This window comes from Mesitornis unicolor, unplaced genomic scaffold (genome assembly GCF_000695765.1).
Source record: "Mesitornis unicolor isolate BGI_N332 unplaced genomic scaffold, ASM69576v1 scaffold24099, whole genome shotgun sequence".
Lineage (NCBI taxonomy): Eukaryota > Metazoa > Chordata > Aves > Mesitornithiformes > Mesitornithidae > Mesitornis > Mesitornis unicolor.
In genome coordinates this window covers 1-19,300 of record NW_010206866.1, presented here as the reverse complement: position 1 = coordinate 19,300, position 19,300 = coordinate 1, and the positions used below count along the sequence as shown (strand labels likewise).

Sequence of the window (19,300 nt, the reverse complement as noted above, 5' to 3'; positions counted from 1 at the left end):
CAGCAGGACGGAGCAGACGGACATTTGATAGGGTTGTGACAAGTCATCCCCTAACAACTGAAGATTAATTTCCTGTTTATGGGAAAGAGAGAGCTTCAGTCCAAACATAAACATGATTGCCACCCCCAAAAAACAGGTCTTAAAGGTCAAAATTATGACAGCCTGTGACACGCAGTAGTAGACAGCCAGTGGGTCTGCACACTTTTGGAAGCACTTGCTGGGATTTATTTTCCTGTGAGTTCCCTGAAGTTTGCAGTTCCCACCCCTGCCTGACACCTGGATTCATGTCAAGCTGGCAAAAAAATAATGGTGTCAAAAAAGAGACTCCGATCTGACAGAGAGCAACCCCAAACCCATTACCTGCTTGGGAGGAAGCTCAGCTCTGAGTTTGCAGTTTACTTACCAGACTTTTGAATCTTTCCTCTGCATGAGAAAGTGTGGTGAGCAATTACAGACTGCAGCCTGGCATATGTTAAGGCTAAATTTGAATAATCAGCCATTTTTGTTCAAAAGACCATGCTAGGATGCTGGGGAAAGAGCAATAATGATTATTTCTCTGCAATACATCACTTATTTAAAATAGACTGCTCACCAGATGAAGGTGAACTGGAACTAAGTAACTTCTCCAAAAGAGAGCAGATGTGGGACCATGTGTAGCAAAGAATGAATGTGAAGATCATGGAGGAGGCAGGAGTCATCATCCACTCTAGCAGCAATGCTCCAGTTAAGAAAAAAACAGCAAAAAGAACCACATTAGCAGTATTTGTGAGTGAAGAAGGGGTCTAAAAGCCTATCGCAGACTTTAAGTAAATGTAAAGCAAATCATTATGAGCACATACTGGAGACAGTCTTAGAAACTATTCCTTTAAGCCTCCTTTCTTGCTATGTCAGGCTGATTGAGGAGGGGCATGAGAGGCTTAAAATCAACAATTTTTAGAGCTCTCTTCATCAGCTCTCTGGATTTTGAAATACATGGTTTGCTTTTTCAAACTTACCTCCAAAATTGTGAGGGCTACACAATCTGCTCTCAGCAAAGGCTGAGCCTGGTGTCATCACATAGCTGTGTGCAAGGCTTTGGATCTGAAAAAGCACCAGTATCTCTGTTTGAATGTTTTAAAAAATATCTCCCAAAAATGCAGGAATAATAACATACAGCTTTTATATTTATTTCCATTTTCTTGTGATTTTTTTTTTTATTGTCTAGCTCTGAGAAGCGTTCGCTGTTTCTTCTGGACTTAGGGATGTGTCCAGTTCTGGGGTTTTTTCCCCAAGTTTTCACACATGTTCTCAGCAAGGAACCACATTTTCTGTCCCACAGCTGTCCCAGCAGCAGGAGCCGGGTGCTGGCAATGGGAACTGCGAGCCACAGCTGTGGTGATTTCTGAACTTTCAGAAAGCAAAGGCATCTCTCCAGAGGCCTACAGACAGCAGAGCCCTCTGATAGGGCAGCATCGCTTTGACGAGCAAGACAACTTCAGTGCTGAGCACTGTTATCGCCCAAATGTTTCCTCAAATGCCACAAATGCTTCTGGGAAGTCATTAATGCCCACGGTGGAGGGCATCAGGAGAACTTTGAAGATGCAAAGTGGCTTTCAAAACACCACCCTAAGGTCTGCTGAGGGGACTGCCTTTGTCTCAGAGCCTCCACAGAGTCACTGATTCTCAGAAGGGTCAAGACTGCTCATTTTCTTGCAAATGTGGCCCTTTATTGCTCCACCACACAAAGGTTATTTTTTCCCTAAATACTCTGATCTCACAGTGTGTTCCAAGCAGAGGTACAAAATGCAGCAACAAAAGGTCATCGTGACTTTTTTTGATAAGCTAGAATAATTATTAAACTACAAGGCAGAGGATCCCTAAGAAATAATTGTCTGAAGCTTAAAAGTTTCATTAAGAAGAAATAATTCAAGTAGAAAAAAATATATACATATATATGTGTCTATAGACATAAGGTATACTGCAAAGTTGTACCTCTCCATATGGATTATAAAGAAAAATGTACCTAAATTATATTATTAATATAGTCTTACTCAGGCTTTTATGTAGATGAGCAAGATATCTGAAGGGGTTTGTCTCAGGGACAGGTCTGTGCCATGGATGTAAATTCACTATTATTTACTTCAAATGCGTTTGCTTTCCCCACCTGAAGCACTCTGTGCCTCCACACAGTGGGAAGCCTTGCCTTTACAAGGTGCCGCAGATGCTCAGAAACGGAAACAAATACAAAAACCCGCCGAGGTCCATGGGAATAATTTCTTAAAAGTCAGATCTCACTCCAGGATTGCTACTTGGAAAAGGATGCCCTGTGAAATCTGGGAATGATATGTTCCCCATAGCAGTGCTCTGACAGGGCACATGGTGTTAGAGCAAATGTAGAAGCAGTGAGGTGCCTGTTCAGCGCAAACCGGCTCTTGCTGATGGCGTGCTCTGCCCAGCACGTCCCACCTTCTGTCCTGAGAGAGGATGTTCAGCCCCTCTCTTCCACAGTGCAGCCACAGATGACTGCAATGTATCTTTGCTCTCCAGGCTTGATCCTCTGCCCAGCTGCTCTGTGCAAAGCCTATTCTATGGCACTCAGGTCGCAGGACTCGCTGTTCTCCATCCCGCTGCAACACTGGTCCCCAGAGGCCCTCTCTGTTGTTCTCCTCCCCCAGGAAACCCTCTACCATCCTTGGTACCATCACTGCTGCATGTCACAGCATCTTGCAGGGACAAGACTATAACCTATACAAAACTGATAGCTAAGAGCTGCTTTACATTTGAAAGCAAGTGATGGTAATAGAAATCAGTATTAACAGATGTGTCCAGAGATCCAGAGGCCACCTTAACTGTTTAACATTGCCTTTTTCTCAATCTTCTGGCTCTCAGCAAGCATGTATTTTGGTTGTGTAGCACCTAATGCCCAGAAACTGACTGCAGATTGAAGGAAGTATCATCTCTAAACGACAGTAAGTGTGGAAAATGACAGCTATGAGCTGTAGGTATCAAAGTAGAGATGTGGCTGCCGGAAAGGCTGTTTCACCTTAAAACATGCTGCCGGCTTTCAAGCCCAAAGACCATGGCAGAACTGTGGCCAGCACACAGGTGGGACAGTTCCCAGGAAATCTCAAACCACCAGCAGCTCAAGGAGCCAAAGTACACAGAGGTGCCTTCACGTGGGCAAGGTCCTCCTAAAAATCAGAGGTGCTCCTGACCTGAGGGTCTTGCTGAGAAAGGGAGGGGAACAGTTTTCACTCACATCTAAAGAGTCATAACTTTTAACATCGTATTTATCTCACTCATAACAAGTGAGAATCTTGATGGAATTAAACCCATGGCAGTTTCATGCCAGGTTTTAGTATGGACATGGGAACTACAGTAGCATGGTCGGAAGGTGACTGGAGATCAGCCTTGGCAGGCTGTGACAGTGCACGAATTAAACAGGGATTCAGACAAGAAGCAAAACACAACACAGTGAGAAAAGCCCTACAGAGTCAGGAGTGCCAGACCTATAGTAAACACTGTTAAATTAGGAACATAAATAGTAGAACAGCTCAAGATAGTAGTTTGCCAAGTATTTGTGTTAAAGGTTTAAGATAAGTACTGGGTGGCAAGTTACACTCTGAAATTATGTATTTGGCACCTTGAAAGTAAATCCCTAAACATGCCACTCATCTGGATAGTCAGTCAAGTCTTGACAGGTATTTTAAACAACAACTTGATTAAATCCAACATTTCTGCTGAAAGTTTCATGAAAGCTAAACAGCTGAGTTTAAAAATTTGTTCTTCTGTGTTGTTTACTTTCCTGAGCCAATGCTGTCTGTGCTGCACAGACTGCACAGCCAGAGTGAGAGGTGAGGGGCTGGGGCATCAGAGTGATGGTTTGGGGCAAAAATCAGAGAATATTCACAGGTCCGAAGGAATGTTTTCAGGAGGAGGGGGAAAGTACGGGCGGGGGAGGGAGACTTGTGCTATAAGTTGTCCTGTCCGTAATCCCCGTCACCAAACACTCATTTGGTTATCAGAAAAATTTCAGAGCCCTTGAGATTAACGGCGGGTGCTGTGTAAACAGAGCCTTATATTGGGAAGACAAAGTTACCGGCAGGTCAGTGCACAGCAGGAGAAGACCAAAGCAGGGCCCTGTTCCTTGCAGTCCCAGTGGTCTCCAAAGAAAGTCAGTCCCGGGATGGGCAACAGTCTGAAAGCCATAGTTGCTTTTGTGCCCTCTGACGAGTGCCAGAAGTACCTCCTGGAAGACCTAGAAGAGATGCCAGTGGATAAAATGGTGGATCTGAGCGGCAGGCAGCTGAGACGGCTGCCTCTGCACATTTGCACTTTTAGGGAGCTGGTGAAGCTGTATCTGAGCGACAACAACCTGAACCACCTGCCCCCGGAGCTGGAGCAGCTGCAAAACCTGCAGATCCTGGCGCTGGACTTCAACAACTTCAAAGCACTGCCCCTGGTCGTATGCACGCTGAAGCAGTTGTGCATCCTCTACCTGGGCAACAACAAGCTCTGCAGCCTGCCCCTGGAGCTGCGGCTCCTGCAGAACCTCAAGACCCTCTGGATCGAGTCCAACTGCCTGCAGTGCCTGCCTGAGGTGGTGTGCGAGCTCAGCCTGCTCAAGACCCTGCACGCCGGCTCCAACGCGCTGCGATCGCTCCCCACCCAGCTGAGGCGCCTGCAGGAGCTGCGCACCATCTGGCTGTCAGGCAACCTGCTGTCTGAGTTCCCCACCGTGCTCCTGGACATGCCTTTTCTGGAGGTGATCGATGTAGATCGCAACTCCATCCGGTTCTTCCCCAGCCTGGCTCACCTCCCTGGCCTGAAGCTGGTGATCTACGACCACAACCCTTGCAGGAACGCACCCAAAGTGGCCAAAGGGGTGCGCAGGGTGGGGAGATGGTCAGAGGAGACCCCCGAGCCCCGCAAGCGGTCTGGGGCCGTGATAGAAATCTCGCTTGATGAGAAACCATCGCCAACTCCTGCTGCCAACCCCGAGCCTGAAACCAAGCCCTGCTGATACTCAACTGCCCACACTGGCGAAGGCGGCAATGCACTCAACACCAACCAACTCTACCTTTCCCTCGCTTGCAGGTGTCCAGGGAGCAGCACGCCTGGCTAGTCTTCAGGAGTAGGAGCACCAGTTCAGACCCAGGTGACAGTAAAACTCTTGTAGAACCCAGCACTCTCTCCAGAGCCAAGACTTCCTCTCTTTTCCTCTCTCTTCCCATGTGGGGACCACATGAGTTCACAGAAGAGATGAAGATGCATTTTAGATGTTTTTCATGGGTGAGTCTGTATGTACAGAGCACATACGTACTCACTGCTCTTCACCCATGGGTTCACTCTTCTCACCTCGACCTTGCTGAGGTGTCTGAACCTCAGCTCTCTCAGGTGGGAGTCAGAGATCCGAAGTAGCCCACAGCATTTGTCTCAAATGACTTCTCTGAAATGCAGCAGCAGCTTTAAGATTTCCCCGCCTGAGGCGTGAGAAGCTGCAGCAGAGCTCTGGCTGCATTCTCAAGGAAATGGTGGGTACACACCAGCGAGCTCTCCTCTTCCCACTGCTGCCTTCTTTCCTGGAAAATTAGCAACCACTCTTGTTTTATTAATGCCAAGCAGCATTTGAAACAAGTGAGGAAAGCTGAAGGCTTCTGCTGCTAGTTTTTATGCAACTGCATAAAATTTTATGACATTTTATGACAGCACTGGAAGTGCTGTATGTTCACACAGCAGCAAAGAAGAATATCAAAGCCTGACTAAAATGGAAAAATGACAAGAGCTGCAAAGGTAAACTTGCGTGAACAAAACCCAGGGCCAGGAGCCTGCCACAGGCTTGTGCAGAAGTTGAAGATGGTCTTTACTCAGTTGACTTCAGTTAGGCGTTTCTCCAGCTTGCAATTCAGACCAGTTCATTCCCTTGGAAACACGCTGCGCTCGTTTTTATAAAGTATGTTTTGCTTTAATTGTGTAACACAGAAACCTGGCTCAAAATAGCATTTTTAGCTTTTGATCCCATAGCACAGATCACCGAGTTTGGTTAAAAAACAGCTTTTTTTAAAAGGGTGGGGAACCCTTGGTGGCACAGAACAGCCAGCTCCCTCTCCACCCATCAGTGGAATGGTTTCACCAGCACTGACTGCAGCAGTCGACTTCCCAGTAAAGCTTTGATTCAGTGCCAGTTCGTGACTGCTTAGTGTCATTTACATGCCTGAAAAATTATCTGGAAATACATAGACTCTACTAGCACTTGCTGTCTTGTTAAATGAAGTCTGGATTTGGATCTGGCTGGCACCCATGTAGTGTGCTTACTAGTCAGTAACTGAAATAAAAGTGTAGTAGCATCTTGCCGACTTAAATCATCCTTCTCTGGAATTAACTGAATTCTCCCTTTCCAAATTCTTTAGCTAACCATCTTCTAACTATTTCTTCCTACAAAACAAAATTATTCAACAGAACAGGAGTTTGGGGCTTTTTAAACATCTAAGTTCAATGTTTTATTTCCTACAGCGCTGACTTGGTACTTCATTTATCCGAGGGGGTGGGGAAGGTTGTGCTTTCAGCTGCTTGTCGATGTTTTGTAATTAGCCCAGCAGTACTGGCACTTTTGGAGATCTGAAGAGAGTCTGGTTTAAGAGTTTGGAGGCACATTCTGTAAGCATATTCTCCTCATTTCAGGAAACTTAAGGAAGAAAGTGTTTGTAGAGATACTTTCTCAATTTCCAAGGTCCTGCATTACACATGCAAGGGCCAGAAGGGTCACAACACCCAGCTGGCACCTCTGGGTTCTGTGCAGCTGAGGCGCCCCAGCTTGGCTCTGCTAACAGGCATCAAGAATGTGCATGAGGACGGCTGCAGGTATCATGGACTTCCTTATGACCTGAGCATAAAGAAACTGGTCCATTAAGAAACAAGTTGCCCCCACAGCAACTAAGAGAATGTAAAGGTCAGCCATAATAAACATGAAAGGGGGAAGAAAAAAAAGAGAAGAAAAAAAGGGAATGTAATGCATAAAACTTGTGGTGCAAAAAGTTGTGAAATCCCGTAAGTTGTAGTTCTGGGCACTGACAGAGGCTCTTCAGCTTTTTCTCTTCCTTTCATCATCAAAAAATGTGCAATACTCCAGTATCACTAGAAAAGGAGAACATTTATCTTCAGTGCCTATTCCTAGGGTCCCAACTCAAAACCTCTATAGCCAGGACTGGATTAAACAGCTCACACTGAATGCATCAGCTCAACCCAAGCCAGCTGCAGCCCGAGACCTGATCCCTGGTCACGGACTGAAGCATCCAAGGACTGAGGATGTGCACTGCAGCTTTTCTAATGAAACTGCCCTTCTCAGTTCCACACAAAGATAAATACAATTTTGATGTATCTGAATTTATTTGGTTTTATTTCTGTGTATTTTAAGTGGAACCTGCAGAGGAACAGAAGGAATAGGGTATATATAAAACCCCTGCTTTACTTGAAAGTGAATCTTCCTCACAACACATATAAACTGAAATAAGTTAAAACCAACTGAAAACAGTTATTTCAAGCCATGGATGGAGGTGCTCATCTCAAGCTTCTGTTCCATAACCTCACAAAAACTAGATCATTAAAAAAATTACTAGGTGAGATCTGGTCCACACATCCTCAGGTACTGAAGAAAGTTTAACATGGGCGATGGTCTGGTACACGTTTTCTGGGGAGAAAAAATAAAAATCAGAAAATTCCTCCCCACTCTGATGCCCACCAGCCCCATCCCCCACCTTTATACTTAATTTTTAGTTGACAGTGTGCAGCACAAAAGGCAGTATCACCTCAAAGCTCATACACCACCTCTGACTGCAGTAAAAACTTGTGATTCACAGAAGAGTGCAAACCACCTTGCAGAGGGCGCGTGGGATAACCTGCCTACAAGTGGCATTGCTTTGTAAACTTTTTAACAGATGTGGTTTTGTTTTAGCTGCACATTTTACTTCAGAAGCAGCTGGGCATTTAATTACAATTCTTGCCAAAAGAAAAAATAGAGCATGATCCATTACATTTTGGTCAGCCACTTTTGCAGATGTTTTACTACTAAGTATGGCGCATGAGTAGCCGGTGACACAAGATTAATTAAGCATTGCTCAGACACATTAATTTAAGCGCATTGATGGCTCTAAAGGTCTGTTCATACTCCTAATGCAAAAAATCATGTAACATAACCTTAGTATGTCAGATGTAAGTCTTCATTTTAAATAAAGTATTTTTGGAACGAGACTTTGCTGCACAGTTACTCTTTCACAGGAGGTTACCACTATAACTGACCCATGTAGATACTCAGATCCTACCTTGGTGCTGCTTTAATAATGTCATCTACACGAAGAATCATTTCTGCTGCTTCAGCTGCACTCAGTAAAACTTGTCTCTTGACTTGGAAACTTTCTGTTACTCCCAAGACTGCCATGTCTCCAATGATGCCCTCTTTCATATCTGGAAGAAGAGATACATTAAGAGGCTGGGGTTTTCAGGAAATTACAAGCAGCTGACAGTACAGTAACTTACCTGCTCAAATGAACCATATTGATAGTAGAGGAAGTACAAAATAAAATCTTCCACTTCAAGGCTCCTGACTTAAGCCTATCATGTTGTGATTGCATACAAAAAATTAATGATGAAAACTCTACACACTAGGAAGAGGAGACAAGATCCCAAAAGGACTCTTAATGCAACTTCCTTTGGTATATCAACTTCAGGATTTTTCTCCACAGCTCCTGTTTTTCTCAAGGGGGAGGAAGTTCTTGGTTGTGTTGAGGTTGTTTGTTTTTATATCAATGCCTTTCTTTTTAAGCTTCCTATAACTAAACTTGATGTAAGTAAGGAAAGTGGTTTTCACAGGTAGAAACCATCCCCTTCAAAACCAAAGCTTTTCACTCTTATTGTGAAAAGCCTGGTAGAATGATAAAGGAACCTAACACTGTGTGCTTAAGTTCTATGCAAAGCAAACAGAAATCAGCATACTTGGTTCTTCCAGTTGAATATATCGGCGACAAACAATACCCCTCCCAAACAACAATCCAGCAACAGAAGTAGTATCAAGACCCTTACCAAGTCCGTAAGTAGTCTTCCCTTCACTGTGAGCAGCTCTGAGTTGAGCAACCAGATCTGCACTGTCATAGCCAGCATTATCAGCTATTATTGTTGGGATCTAAGGGGACAAACACATTAATTAATTAATTTTTAATTAATGCAGGGACTGATCCCTAGTAAACATGAAATATACTTTGATACTACTAGCTTACTATTCAGTTTCAAGAGGACATTTCAAAAACATGGCAGATGATCTGTTACAATGATCAGAAGATAGGGGAAAAGAATGTCAAACCACCTTTTTAAGCATTTTGTTTAAGACTCTGTTAAGACAGTAACTGAAAGGACAGAAATGTGTGAGCAGATCTGTCAGATTATTTTACATAGAAAGAAATCTGTCTCCTTCTTATCATTTCAGACTACACCTGGAGAAATGGTTTCATTTTAAGAACATAAGCTTGCTGGTAAGCGTTAACCACTAGATCATTCTGTTCACAGTTTAAGTGACAGCAGTGCAAATTACACGTGCTAACTGAAGAGGTAATGCCAAATCTTACCATGCTCTCCAATTTAATTTTCTCAGGAGAGATGTTTTCCTATGGTCTTTCATCTCCTAAGAAAGGTTTTCCCCAGTTTAAAATACAGGAAGGCAATTTTTGTCAAGCTGAGTGTCTGTTAGCACAATAATATTCTGTAAACGTTTCTTGTGATACTCTTATTTCCTATTAAGATGCAATCTCCCATGCAAGTCTAGAAACTTCTAGACAGCACTAGGACACTACTAGGACACAAATACAAACAAATAGCACTAAAGTATCAATAGAACAGAAGGGTTGCTCTTTTCTAAATCAGTTGTCAACAGATTCAGCTGAGACTTTATATGCTATTTTCGTTGTATTTCTAACCTTGGTAAGAGGTAAAAGCAGCAAGAACTAATTTAGAAGAGGGCTAGAATATGAACATTCAGAATTCTGTGACATGCAGAATTAGTAAAACATCAATACTTTTTTTTTTCCTGAGAGAAAACAGTAACTTTTTCTTTATTTATCCAACATATGTTGCTGAATTTTTACTTTTAGAAACCCAAAACTTTGACAGAAGGAACTACCTGATCTCAGAAGTTAGTAAACTTAAGAGGAACTTTACGTCTATTAATTCAGCAATCTGATTAAACAAACTTACCATTCGTAAGGCCTTAGCAAAGGACTCCATTGCAACAGACTCTTTGCCAGGTGTTCTGATGGCAAGTTCCGCAACAGCGTTAGCCATCAGCATCTCTGAACAACCTATCCATTGAAGGCACACAGACGTTTTACTTGAACAGTAATACAAGAAAATGTATCATCATGTACAGAGTACAAAGAATCTAATATTCACCTCCACCACACACAGTTCTGGTGTCCTTCACAGTCTGGGCCAGGACACAGAGAGCGTCATGCAAAGACCTCTCTGCTTCATCTAGAATCTGCTGTGTTGCTCCACGCAAAACTATGGTGCAAGCTTCACCTAAAAAGCACAAATGCAAAAAGATTTTAAAAAACCTGCAAATAAACAAAAAACACAACCCACAAACAAACCAAAGACACAATGAGGCTATCACAAAGCATTTGTAATAGTTGATCTTGGAGCGGGAAAAAAAGCATGATATTTCACAGGCAGAATGAAATTATGTACACTATGCTACTGCTTTTATAAACAAACTGTTCCACACCACCTTATTTAATTCAGTAGAAAATTAATGTTATCTCAAAATAACCCCTCAGAAACTTACAGTATTGGCATTTACTATAACAAGCTCTCAAGTTCTTGAAGTGTGACAGATTGCTACTTTTCTTGACAAATTAATCCCCCGAATCAGAAATTCTGGTTCCCAAACTTACAAATGTTTATGCATATATTTAATGTTATGTAGATGAACAATTTCAACCATGAATATCTTTGCAGCATTTTTTACCGAAGACAAAGGCTTTAATAAAAAATAATTACATCAATCGTTACAAAATTCCTATGTCATCCTGGTAACCGAACAATGTTAGCAGAGGGCTAACACAAGTGTCACAACATGCCATTAGTGGTGAAACACTTACCCATTGCCACTCCTGAGAAATGAATGAGTTTATCTTCTCCAATCATCACTTCTTCAATAAGCTTGCAGCTTCCTAGTTTTACTAGCTCTGGGTGATCAAAGGTTGATGCAATTTCACCACCTACAAATGTAAGATCACACAAAAGTCAAAAAGCTCACAATGAAAGCAACCATTCAGGCATGGTCTAAACAAAGGGGGGAGGCAGGGAGATGAAAAAAATCATCTTCATAGTTGCCCTAAAGAAAAATCTAATTAACAATAGTGATAAGCTGTTTTTCCAATGTCAGTATATAGTACCAGAAATCTTTTACTGCTGCTGACAAGTCCTTAAAACACCAGTATTTTTTCTTACATTACAAGAACTACAATGGTTGTAATGCTTTTGAGTTCTGTCTGGATTAGAGACTAAATGTTGGTATTTGCCAGTATTAAAATGTCAATCTGTTTAAAGTTTTAATAGTATTTACTGATGAAATATTTATAAAATATTAAATCAAGTTTGTTATGTTTTAAAACTCAAGCTTGTGCCAGAATTCACTTTGCCTGGCTGATGGTGGCCGAGAACCACTAGCCACCACATTTCAAAAGTTTATCAAGCAGGGACTGAACTGAAAGTAATTTTACAATATGAAAGAAAATTACTATCTGTCACTAACTGGCTAAATCCTATTCTACAGGTAGCATTATGATCCTTTACTTAGTTGCTAAAGAAAAGAAAAATTATGTTTAAATCATCCACGGAGGACTCAGAATCAAGAGACATTTCACATGTAAAGTATAACATATTAAAGACAGAAGCTGAGTTACCTGCTTCTGAAAAAACAGTGACAGTTATACAGCAGTTGATAAATCAGCAAAGTAATTTCTAAGTTACTTAAGGCAAATTTAACAGGCTCCTCCATATACATTTGTATTTAAGTTCTGTAAAATAAAGCTTGTTTGGTGTACTTTTCACAGATCTGCTTAGCAGTAGTAAGTACAAATGAGGTGATTGAGCATCAACATTTACTATAGATCAAACAAATAATGTGACCCTCCAAGTTCCAAGGTCCTCTACACACCTGTAACAAGAGCCAGACGTTCTACACCAGCGAAGTCTGCATGTTCAATAGCCATGACACCAGCAGCTCCAAAGAGGTGTTCAGGGTAGTTGTAGATCAACTGCCTACAATTAAAACACAGACACATCTTCCCATTACACAAACAACAAAACGTTTTAGGTCCCAGAGTAACAAAGGACATCCAACTCTCAGTAGCATGGACGTATGACAGATTTGTGAAACCTACAAAAGCAGTCAATATGTGAGGCACTGGTCACACTCGGAATGTTACACCACACAGAAGCAAATGCAGTGACAGGAAAACATACAAAGCTAAACAATAAAACTATTATAGCTCTTTGAAATATTCTTCCCCCGAAGACACACTATCACACTAAGCACAGGGACCCCTATGCTTTAAATTCCAGATCCACTGATCCTAAGTGCCTGCTGGGCACTTCACTGCCTATTCTAGCAGGGTGCACTAGAATAATATCTGAATTAGTATCTTTAATGTCTTCATCAATGCAAAATCCAGAGTAGACAACTCCATGGGAACAATAAACTGCTAGTCTTGTAACGTACAGAAATAGCAGACCACAGAGAAAGCATGTGCTCCCCTATTAATCTGTATCCCACTCTTTCTAGAACAAAGTAGTCATCTAAAGCCAAATGGTCAATGACCATTCAGGAGTGCTATGGTAAATTGTTTTTTCTTCCCAAATTAGAGATCAAGTGTTGCAGAGATTCACCAGGAGCTGGGAGATGCCATCTCCATTAAAAAAGCTGTTTCTAATCTATCTTTTCAAAGAGACAATTGGTGCTGCTGGGTATGCACAGAGAATCACAGAATCACAGAACGTTAGGGATTGGAAGGGACCTCAAAAGATCATCCAGTCCAATCCCCCTGCCAGAGCAGGAACACCTAGATAAGGTTACACAGGAAGGCGTTCAGGTGGGTTTTGAATGTCTCCAGAGAAGGAGACTCCACAAGATTCTTCCTACTCGGGATCCACGGATCCTCAGCAGAATTTAACCAGCTAACATTTACAGTATCACATGTGAAGTGGACCTATAGTGTGCCTATAAGCAGAAGTCAATTTCATCAGAGAATAAATCTGAAAGAGTCAATCTATTGACTGCTACCTGAGCTTCATTATGGCAATCTGCATTACAAGCACACTGGATAGCAGCAATGGAGTTAAGGATTTTTTGGGCATACTTCAAAGGATTCTTCCAATCTGCCAACAGGACTCCTGACTCTAGATCTCTATTTGCACCATGTCACCAGACAGAGTACTCACTTCGCCTACACTCACGGATGTGAAACATGTCACAGGTGGAGGGACTACGAGATTCATCAGTCTGTCAGCAGTTCTTACAGATGTTTTACACAAATTTTGAAGGTGAGTTACAAGATGCACTATGTCCTGAAAGAGTAAATCACTGCTATTGTGGAAAGCTGTGCTACTCTTAACAACTCCTGTCCTTTGGTGTAGCAACAGTTAATCAGCTTCCTCATAGACTACACGATGCACTAAACCACCAGGTGTGAAGCTGCTCATACATACAGCAGTTTCACTCAAATTAGAATTACTGAAAGGCAGAAGTATTTTTCATCATTAAAAACCTGACTGCTTTTTTTTTTGCACTGAGACAGCTTAAGTGAGAAATGCACTGCTAACAAAAATAAGTAACTTAGATTGTGACATCTCTTCAATGAAAGTGGTTCTCTTTCCTACTGTCGAAGACCTGTGTAAAAGGCTCATTGGCAGGAAGCAGAGAGGCCTCTCAGACACTCTTGAATCTAGAGCAGTACTCCAGCACTAGCACTCTAATGCAGGGAAAAAGCATAGCTGGTTCAATCTGAAACACAAGTGTTCAGCAGCACAAACTGACTCACCACCAATTTCCCCAAAAAGGGGGACTATGGATCATGCTACTGGTATTCAGAACTAAATGTTAGTATAAAAACATGGTGACATTGCTTCAACTGGACTGAAACGTGGACCCTAAAGTAATGTTGCTTCTTCCTCTTTAAAATAAAAAAGAAAACAAATCAACAAAATGAGGGCAGGGGGCGTGGTACACAAGCAGAACCACAGAAAATACATTTGCCTTACTAAAGTAAATAAATTCAGCATTAGGTAGGATCATTTAATTTTATAGATATAAGCATAATAAGTCTTCAGACTCACAATATTAAAACTTTGCTATTTTCTAACTGCATTATAAGCTCTACCCTTTTTCCCAGAAAACACATACCTGTTAATAAAGCAGTTTATTCCATGCTTAAGAATACGCTCTACCTTCTCCTTCATTTTTTCTTTTTCTGCCTGTTCTATTTCTGCTACCTTTGCTGTAGAGTCCACTCTAACACGAGAGCCAAAGATCTGAATCAAAGAAAATAGTGAGTTTAGTCTAAAAAAGAATTCCATTTCCAAAAACATCATTTCACAACAGTAGCTCTGTCACATACCTTAATCTTATCTGTATCCATACCAGTATTTGCAATAAGAATCTTCGCATTTTCAATTCTTTTTGGCTGATTTACACCGATTTTCTTGTCAAGTAGAAAGCCTGTAGTAACAGAATGGTCGAGTAAGACTTAGTATCAAAAAAAGGGGAACAATTCAGTCACATTATTACAAAAGTCCTTGTATTTATTATTCAGCTTAGTAACAATGTATCAATGTTTCCTAGAACAAGTTTGTATTGAGATGTGCAAGTCTTAACAGCTTAATTTCTCAAGCACACTTACAGCCAGCTCACAAAGACTCACCTTCATCTAAGTAGGAATCAGCCAAACTTCCACCAAGTTTCTTAATGACATGGATCGCCTCCAAATTACCAGAACCTTTCAACCTAAGAACAGCTTCTACAGCAAGCTTGACGAAGTGATCTTTATGATGAGTAAGCAGTTTTGATGAAAGAGTCGTTCCCGCAATATTCATCAAGTCTTCACGAAACTTCACTTCATCATCACTAAAATACAGTCAGAACAGTTAAAAGTGGAAAGTCTGGAAACCTTAACTATCATTAACCCACCACTGTGAGTCTCTCCCTGCTTCTTCTAGCCTGTATCTGTATGTACAGTGTTCTATTCTGAGGCATGCTACACAGAATCCCTCCAGCATCCCAAAATACAACCTTCTATTTGAAATATAAGTTCAATTTGCTTGAACTCTCTAAAGCCTGAAAACTTTGTGTTCAGCTTTAGAAAGCCTGTGCTCTCAAAGTGTCGAGTAAAGAAAATAGTTGCATTTAAAATCAGAGTATGAAATCTGAAATAACAGCTCAGATTTTTGTTCTCAGGAGCAAATTACTGCTTGTATTTTTTTACTGTACATAAGTGATTATAAACAATTTCATAAAGCTTCTGTAGCTCATCTAAAGAAAACAGGCTTTTTTCTTAACTGTTAAAATTCATAAATTCAGCCTTTCCACTACTTAAAAGAAAGCGCAGAATTTCCCAAAGGTATGTAATTCTCACTAATGTTTAATCTTGACTGGTTATTAGAAGAGTAACAGCAAATCTACATTACTAACCCATGATCCACAGCTGCTTTCAGAAGTGCCTCTCTTGAAGCTTTTGTGGCTGCTCTCCAGCCTGCAATGATGGTCTGAGGATGAATCTTCTTAGAAATCAGTAATTCGGCTTCCTATTTAAATGAAATGAATAATCATTTCCCCCCCCCCACAAGGTACATCTGCACTAACTAGGAAAGACACTTCCAAGTAAAGAGGGGGAAAAAAAAAAAAATCTTCAAACTCTTTCTGCAAATAACTTAGCAAGCTGATGGATCACTTCTCAGATGCTCTTGATCACAGTTCCTGGATCTGAGATTATTACATTTACTGGCACAGCTCTGCTAATGAGAGTTCCTCACTTCTTAAGTCTCTTTTCATAGTAATTTCAGATTCAGTTTGGCAGTGTAAACTCTGTATACAGAGTTTAAAGGAACAGTATAAGTTCAAGGTCTTGTGCATACAAGAACAGAGTTTACCGTGCCTTTTTCTCCCCTCTCATTAATGTTATGGAAGAGGATTGAACCTCACAACTAAGCAGTGCTGCACGCTGCCCAGTGCAACATCAAGGAAGTGACCTTTGAGAGTGATACTTCTCTGTTTCACTTGCATAATGAAACAAAAGAAAATACTTGTCTAAAATGTACCACATTAAAATACTTGCAAATTTGTAAATAATAAAATAAGTAATATAATCCAAAATGAGAAAGAATGACCCAATACCTAAGTTGAAATTGATAGGAAAATAAATAACAGCAATGGAGCGGGGTATTTTTACGCTTTGGGAGCTGCCTTCATAAACACCCAATAACACATCCCCCATTGACATCACAGGAGTACACTACCAAACAGAAAAGCATCTGAAAAACTGTAATACATCACCCTCAGTAATTCAGCTGCCAACACTGTGACAGACGTAGTTCCATCACCAACTTCATCATCTTGAACCTTTGACATATCTAAAGGAGGAAAACACTGTATTAATGTTTAGATTTAAAACTTCATGCTCACCAGTACCAGCTTCACATACAATTATTTTTCTCTCACATTAGTTGAGAGAGGAAGAAAGGATCTTACTCTTTGATAGGTTAAAGATGTTGCAGAAAAACCCAAGAAGCAAATCAAATTCAGCATCCTTCAAATTTCTGCGCTTTCTTTGCAACCTAGACACTAGTAACAGTCTGGTGATGGTGAAGAGCTACTTCCCTCTCTCCCTGTTCCTAAAGATGGTAATCAAAAGGAATCAGGGCTGGATAGAAGCTCTCAGGTACACATATAGGATCAGAGAATACAATAACCAAGTATGTCACATGAAATGTTGATAAACCAGGATCTAGCAAACACAAGATCCTCAAGAAATGTGAAACTGCATAGTTCAGGGTCCTGCTTGTCACTAAAACTGGATCACTGGCACACACTAAGATCACAAACGTAAACTCTGTCCAGAGTACAGTGTTGATTAAGTGATAAAAAGAGATTTAAATCAGGGAGAACCAGAAAGAGCCTCTGCATCTCAGTACACTTCTGTTCCAAGTTTTCCTGGTTAAAAAAATAAAAAACAAATGATAAAATAAAAAAAAAGAGGGACACACAGCTGTCTTTTGTTCCTTCTGACTCCTGGCACAAACCAGGTTTGAAGGAAAACAAGGAGACACCAGAACAGTTTTGCAAGAGCAGCATATACTTCAATTTTAGTTTTGCAGAGTTTCACAACTCTTTGCAACACCTTGGCCTTCTTCAGGAATCCTGTTATTTCTTCCTTCAATTTTTCACATTATTTGAAGAATACTTGTTAAGAACAAATAAAAACTACAAAATAAAGTTACAAATTAAGAAATGCCATGTACTGCAAAGACAAGCTGTTAAAAAACTCACCAACCAAGACCTTGGCAGCTGGGTTGTCAACTCCAATAGCTTTCAGAATGGTTGCACCATCATTAGTCACTGTTACTGTGCTATCTCTCCCAGTACTTAGAAGAATCTTGTCCTACAAGATGCAAGAATTACAATACTGCTTGAAAACGTACTGTAATTATTGAAACTAAATTAACAGGAATGAGGACTGAGAACTTGTAGCTGTCTTACCATGCCTTTAGGCCCCAGAGTGCTCTTGACCAGGTCACCAATTGCAATGGCTCCAACAAAGGATGACTGAAATGAAAGCAAATACACCTTAGTGAACGATTTCTACTTGAATACAATAATTATATGCCAGCCCTTCACTTCCAAGAGGACATCTTAACCCAACCCTTCCACAGCTATGCTTCTTTCAGCAAAGTCTGGGTCCTAACTGCTACATTTTGATAAGCAGATCAAATATATTTAATTCTCACAGAAATCATAAAAGCCTGTCTTATAGCCAAAAGTAATGCCTTCCAATGAACACCAGTCTAAGGTAGAGAGTTACTCAGGTTTTGAACAATTATGAGGAGTTTCTCTAAATGTTAGAATAAACCACACTCCTCCTTCCTTCTGTTCACAGACATGCAACAAGAAAAACCAGTAAGAGACAGATGAAGTTTCACATGGCCATAAAGTGAAAGTACATTTAACAGTAGAAAAAAAAAGCCTTTAGTTATCCTAAGCATTACCAGTTTCTTAGAGAACTAAACTTACCAACCGAGCTGTTTCTGCCTTTTCTTCATCTGCACCTGCCTTGAAAATGTTCACAGGAGCAAGGGAAATGGATGCCTAAAACAGGGTTAACACAAGAACATTCCTTTAGCTTTAATAAAGCCATGCATTTTAAAAACAAATCCTTGACATGGACAATGTTTTTATTATTTAAATTATTCATTTCTATACCCCATTTCATTTTGATAGAAGGTAAGAGAAATTCATCTTGACTCTTTCTTAAAAATCTACCTTGCAATCTCTTGATCACATGAAGAGATGACGAAACAAATCACAATCTACTCTGAGAGACTGCACACCATATTATCTGCTGAGATCCCTGAGCCTGAAAGGCCACTACCAGTACCGTTTCATGGCAGTGCCTGTGTTGCTGTTCTGTGTGACTAACCATCAGATCCCAGCTCCAAGTACAACCAGCAGAACCTAGACAAATCTAGTTACTGGGCATGTTCGGGCTTTAGTATTTTGGTATCTGTGTTGAACTCTAACCTTTTTTTGCATTTCCATGCAAATTAATCACAGTAGTCATGAACACATGCCGTTAAAGACGAATACTTGCAAAGAACTCAAGAACCTAAAGTGACCAAGCATCAAATCCCAAAAGAATGCATGCACCAACCCTCCTAAGAGAGTTCTGAGACTTTTCATTTTGCTGCACGATCAGCAGACAATTTTCGCCAAGAGTTCTGAGTCCATTCCACCATCACTTCGACAAGAGAAATCAAAAGGGTGCGGTAGAAGACGCTCTCTTTTTTGAGCCGCCGCTCACGCCCAGGGCCTCAGCGCTGCCTCTCTATGGGTCGAGGGAAGAAGCGGCCTCCCGGGGCCGGGAGAGCCTCTCCCGCGAGGGTAAGGGGGTTCCTGCGTGCCCACGGCGCGGCCAGGAGCCGCCCGGGGCCTTCCCGCTGCAGGCTCGGCCGCTCCCATACGGCGGCCCGGCGGCGCCCTTACGGACCCTCCTCGCGCGCCTTCTAG

The 19,300-nt window shown here is 41.4% G+C and overlaps 2 protein-coding genes across 2 annotated transcripts; one reads left to right on the top strand and one right to left on the bottom strand.

Moving 5' to 3' along the window:
- Positions 1–4,165: 4,165 nt before the first annotated feature.
- On the top strand, positions 4,166–5,002 carry LRRC10 (leucine rich repeat containing 10). The gene has a single exon (XM_010191937.1). The coding sequence runs from the start codon at positions 4,166–4,168 to the stop codon at positions 5,000–5,002; it is 837 nt and encodes a 278-aa protein (XP_010190239.1).
- A 2,344-nt stretch (positions 5,003–7,346) lies between these two features.
- CCT2 (chaperonin containing TCP1, subunit 2 (beta)) lies at positions 7,347–18,456 on the bottom strand. Its single transcript, XM_010191936.1, has 15 exons — positions 18,308–18,456; positions 17,777–17,842; positions 17,567–17,678; positions 16,574–16,650; positions 15,713–15,825; positions 14,946–15,148; positions 14,643–14,743; positions 14,429–14,556; positions 12,185–12,288; positions 11,124–11,243; positions 10,414–10,542; positions 10,219–10,322; positions 9,055–9,154; positions 8,298–8,439; positions 7,347–7,666 (listed from the first exon to the last, which is right to left on the bottom strand). Exons 2-15 carry the CDS (start codon positions 17,777–17,779, stop codon positions 7,636–7,638), a joined length of 1,467 nt encoding a protein of 488 aa, XP_010190238.1. The 5' UTR covers positions 17,780–17,842; positions 18,308–18,456; the 3' UTR covers positions 7,347–7,635.
- Positions 18,457–19,300: the final 844 nt, after the last annotated feature.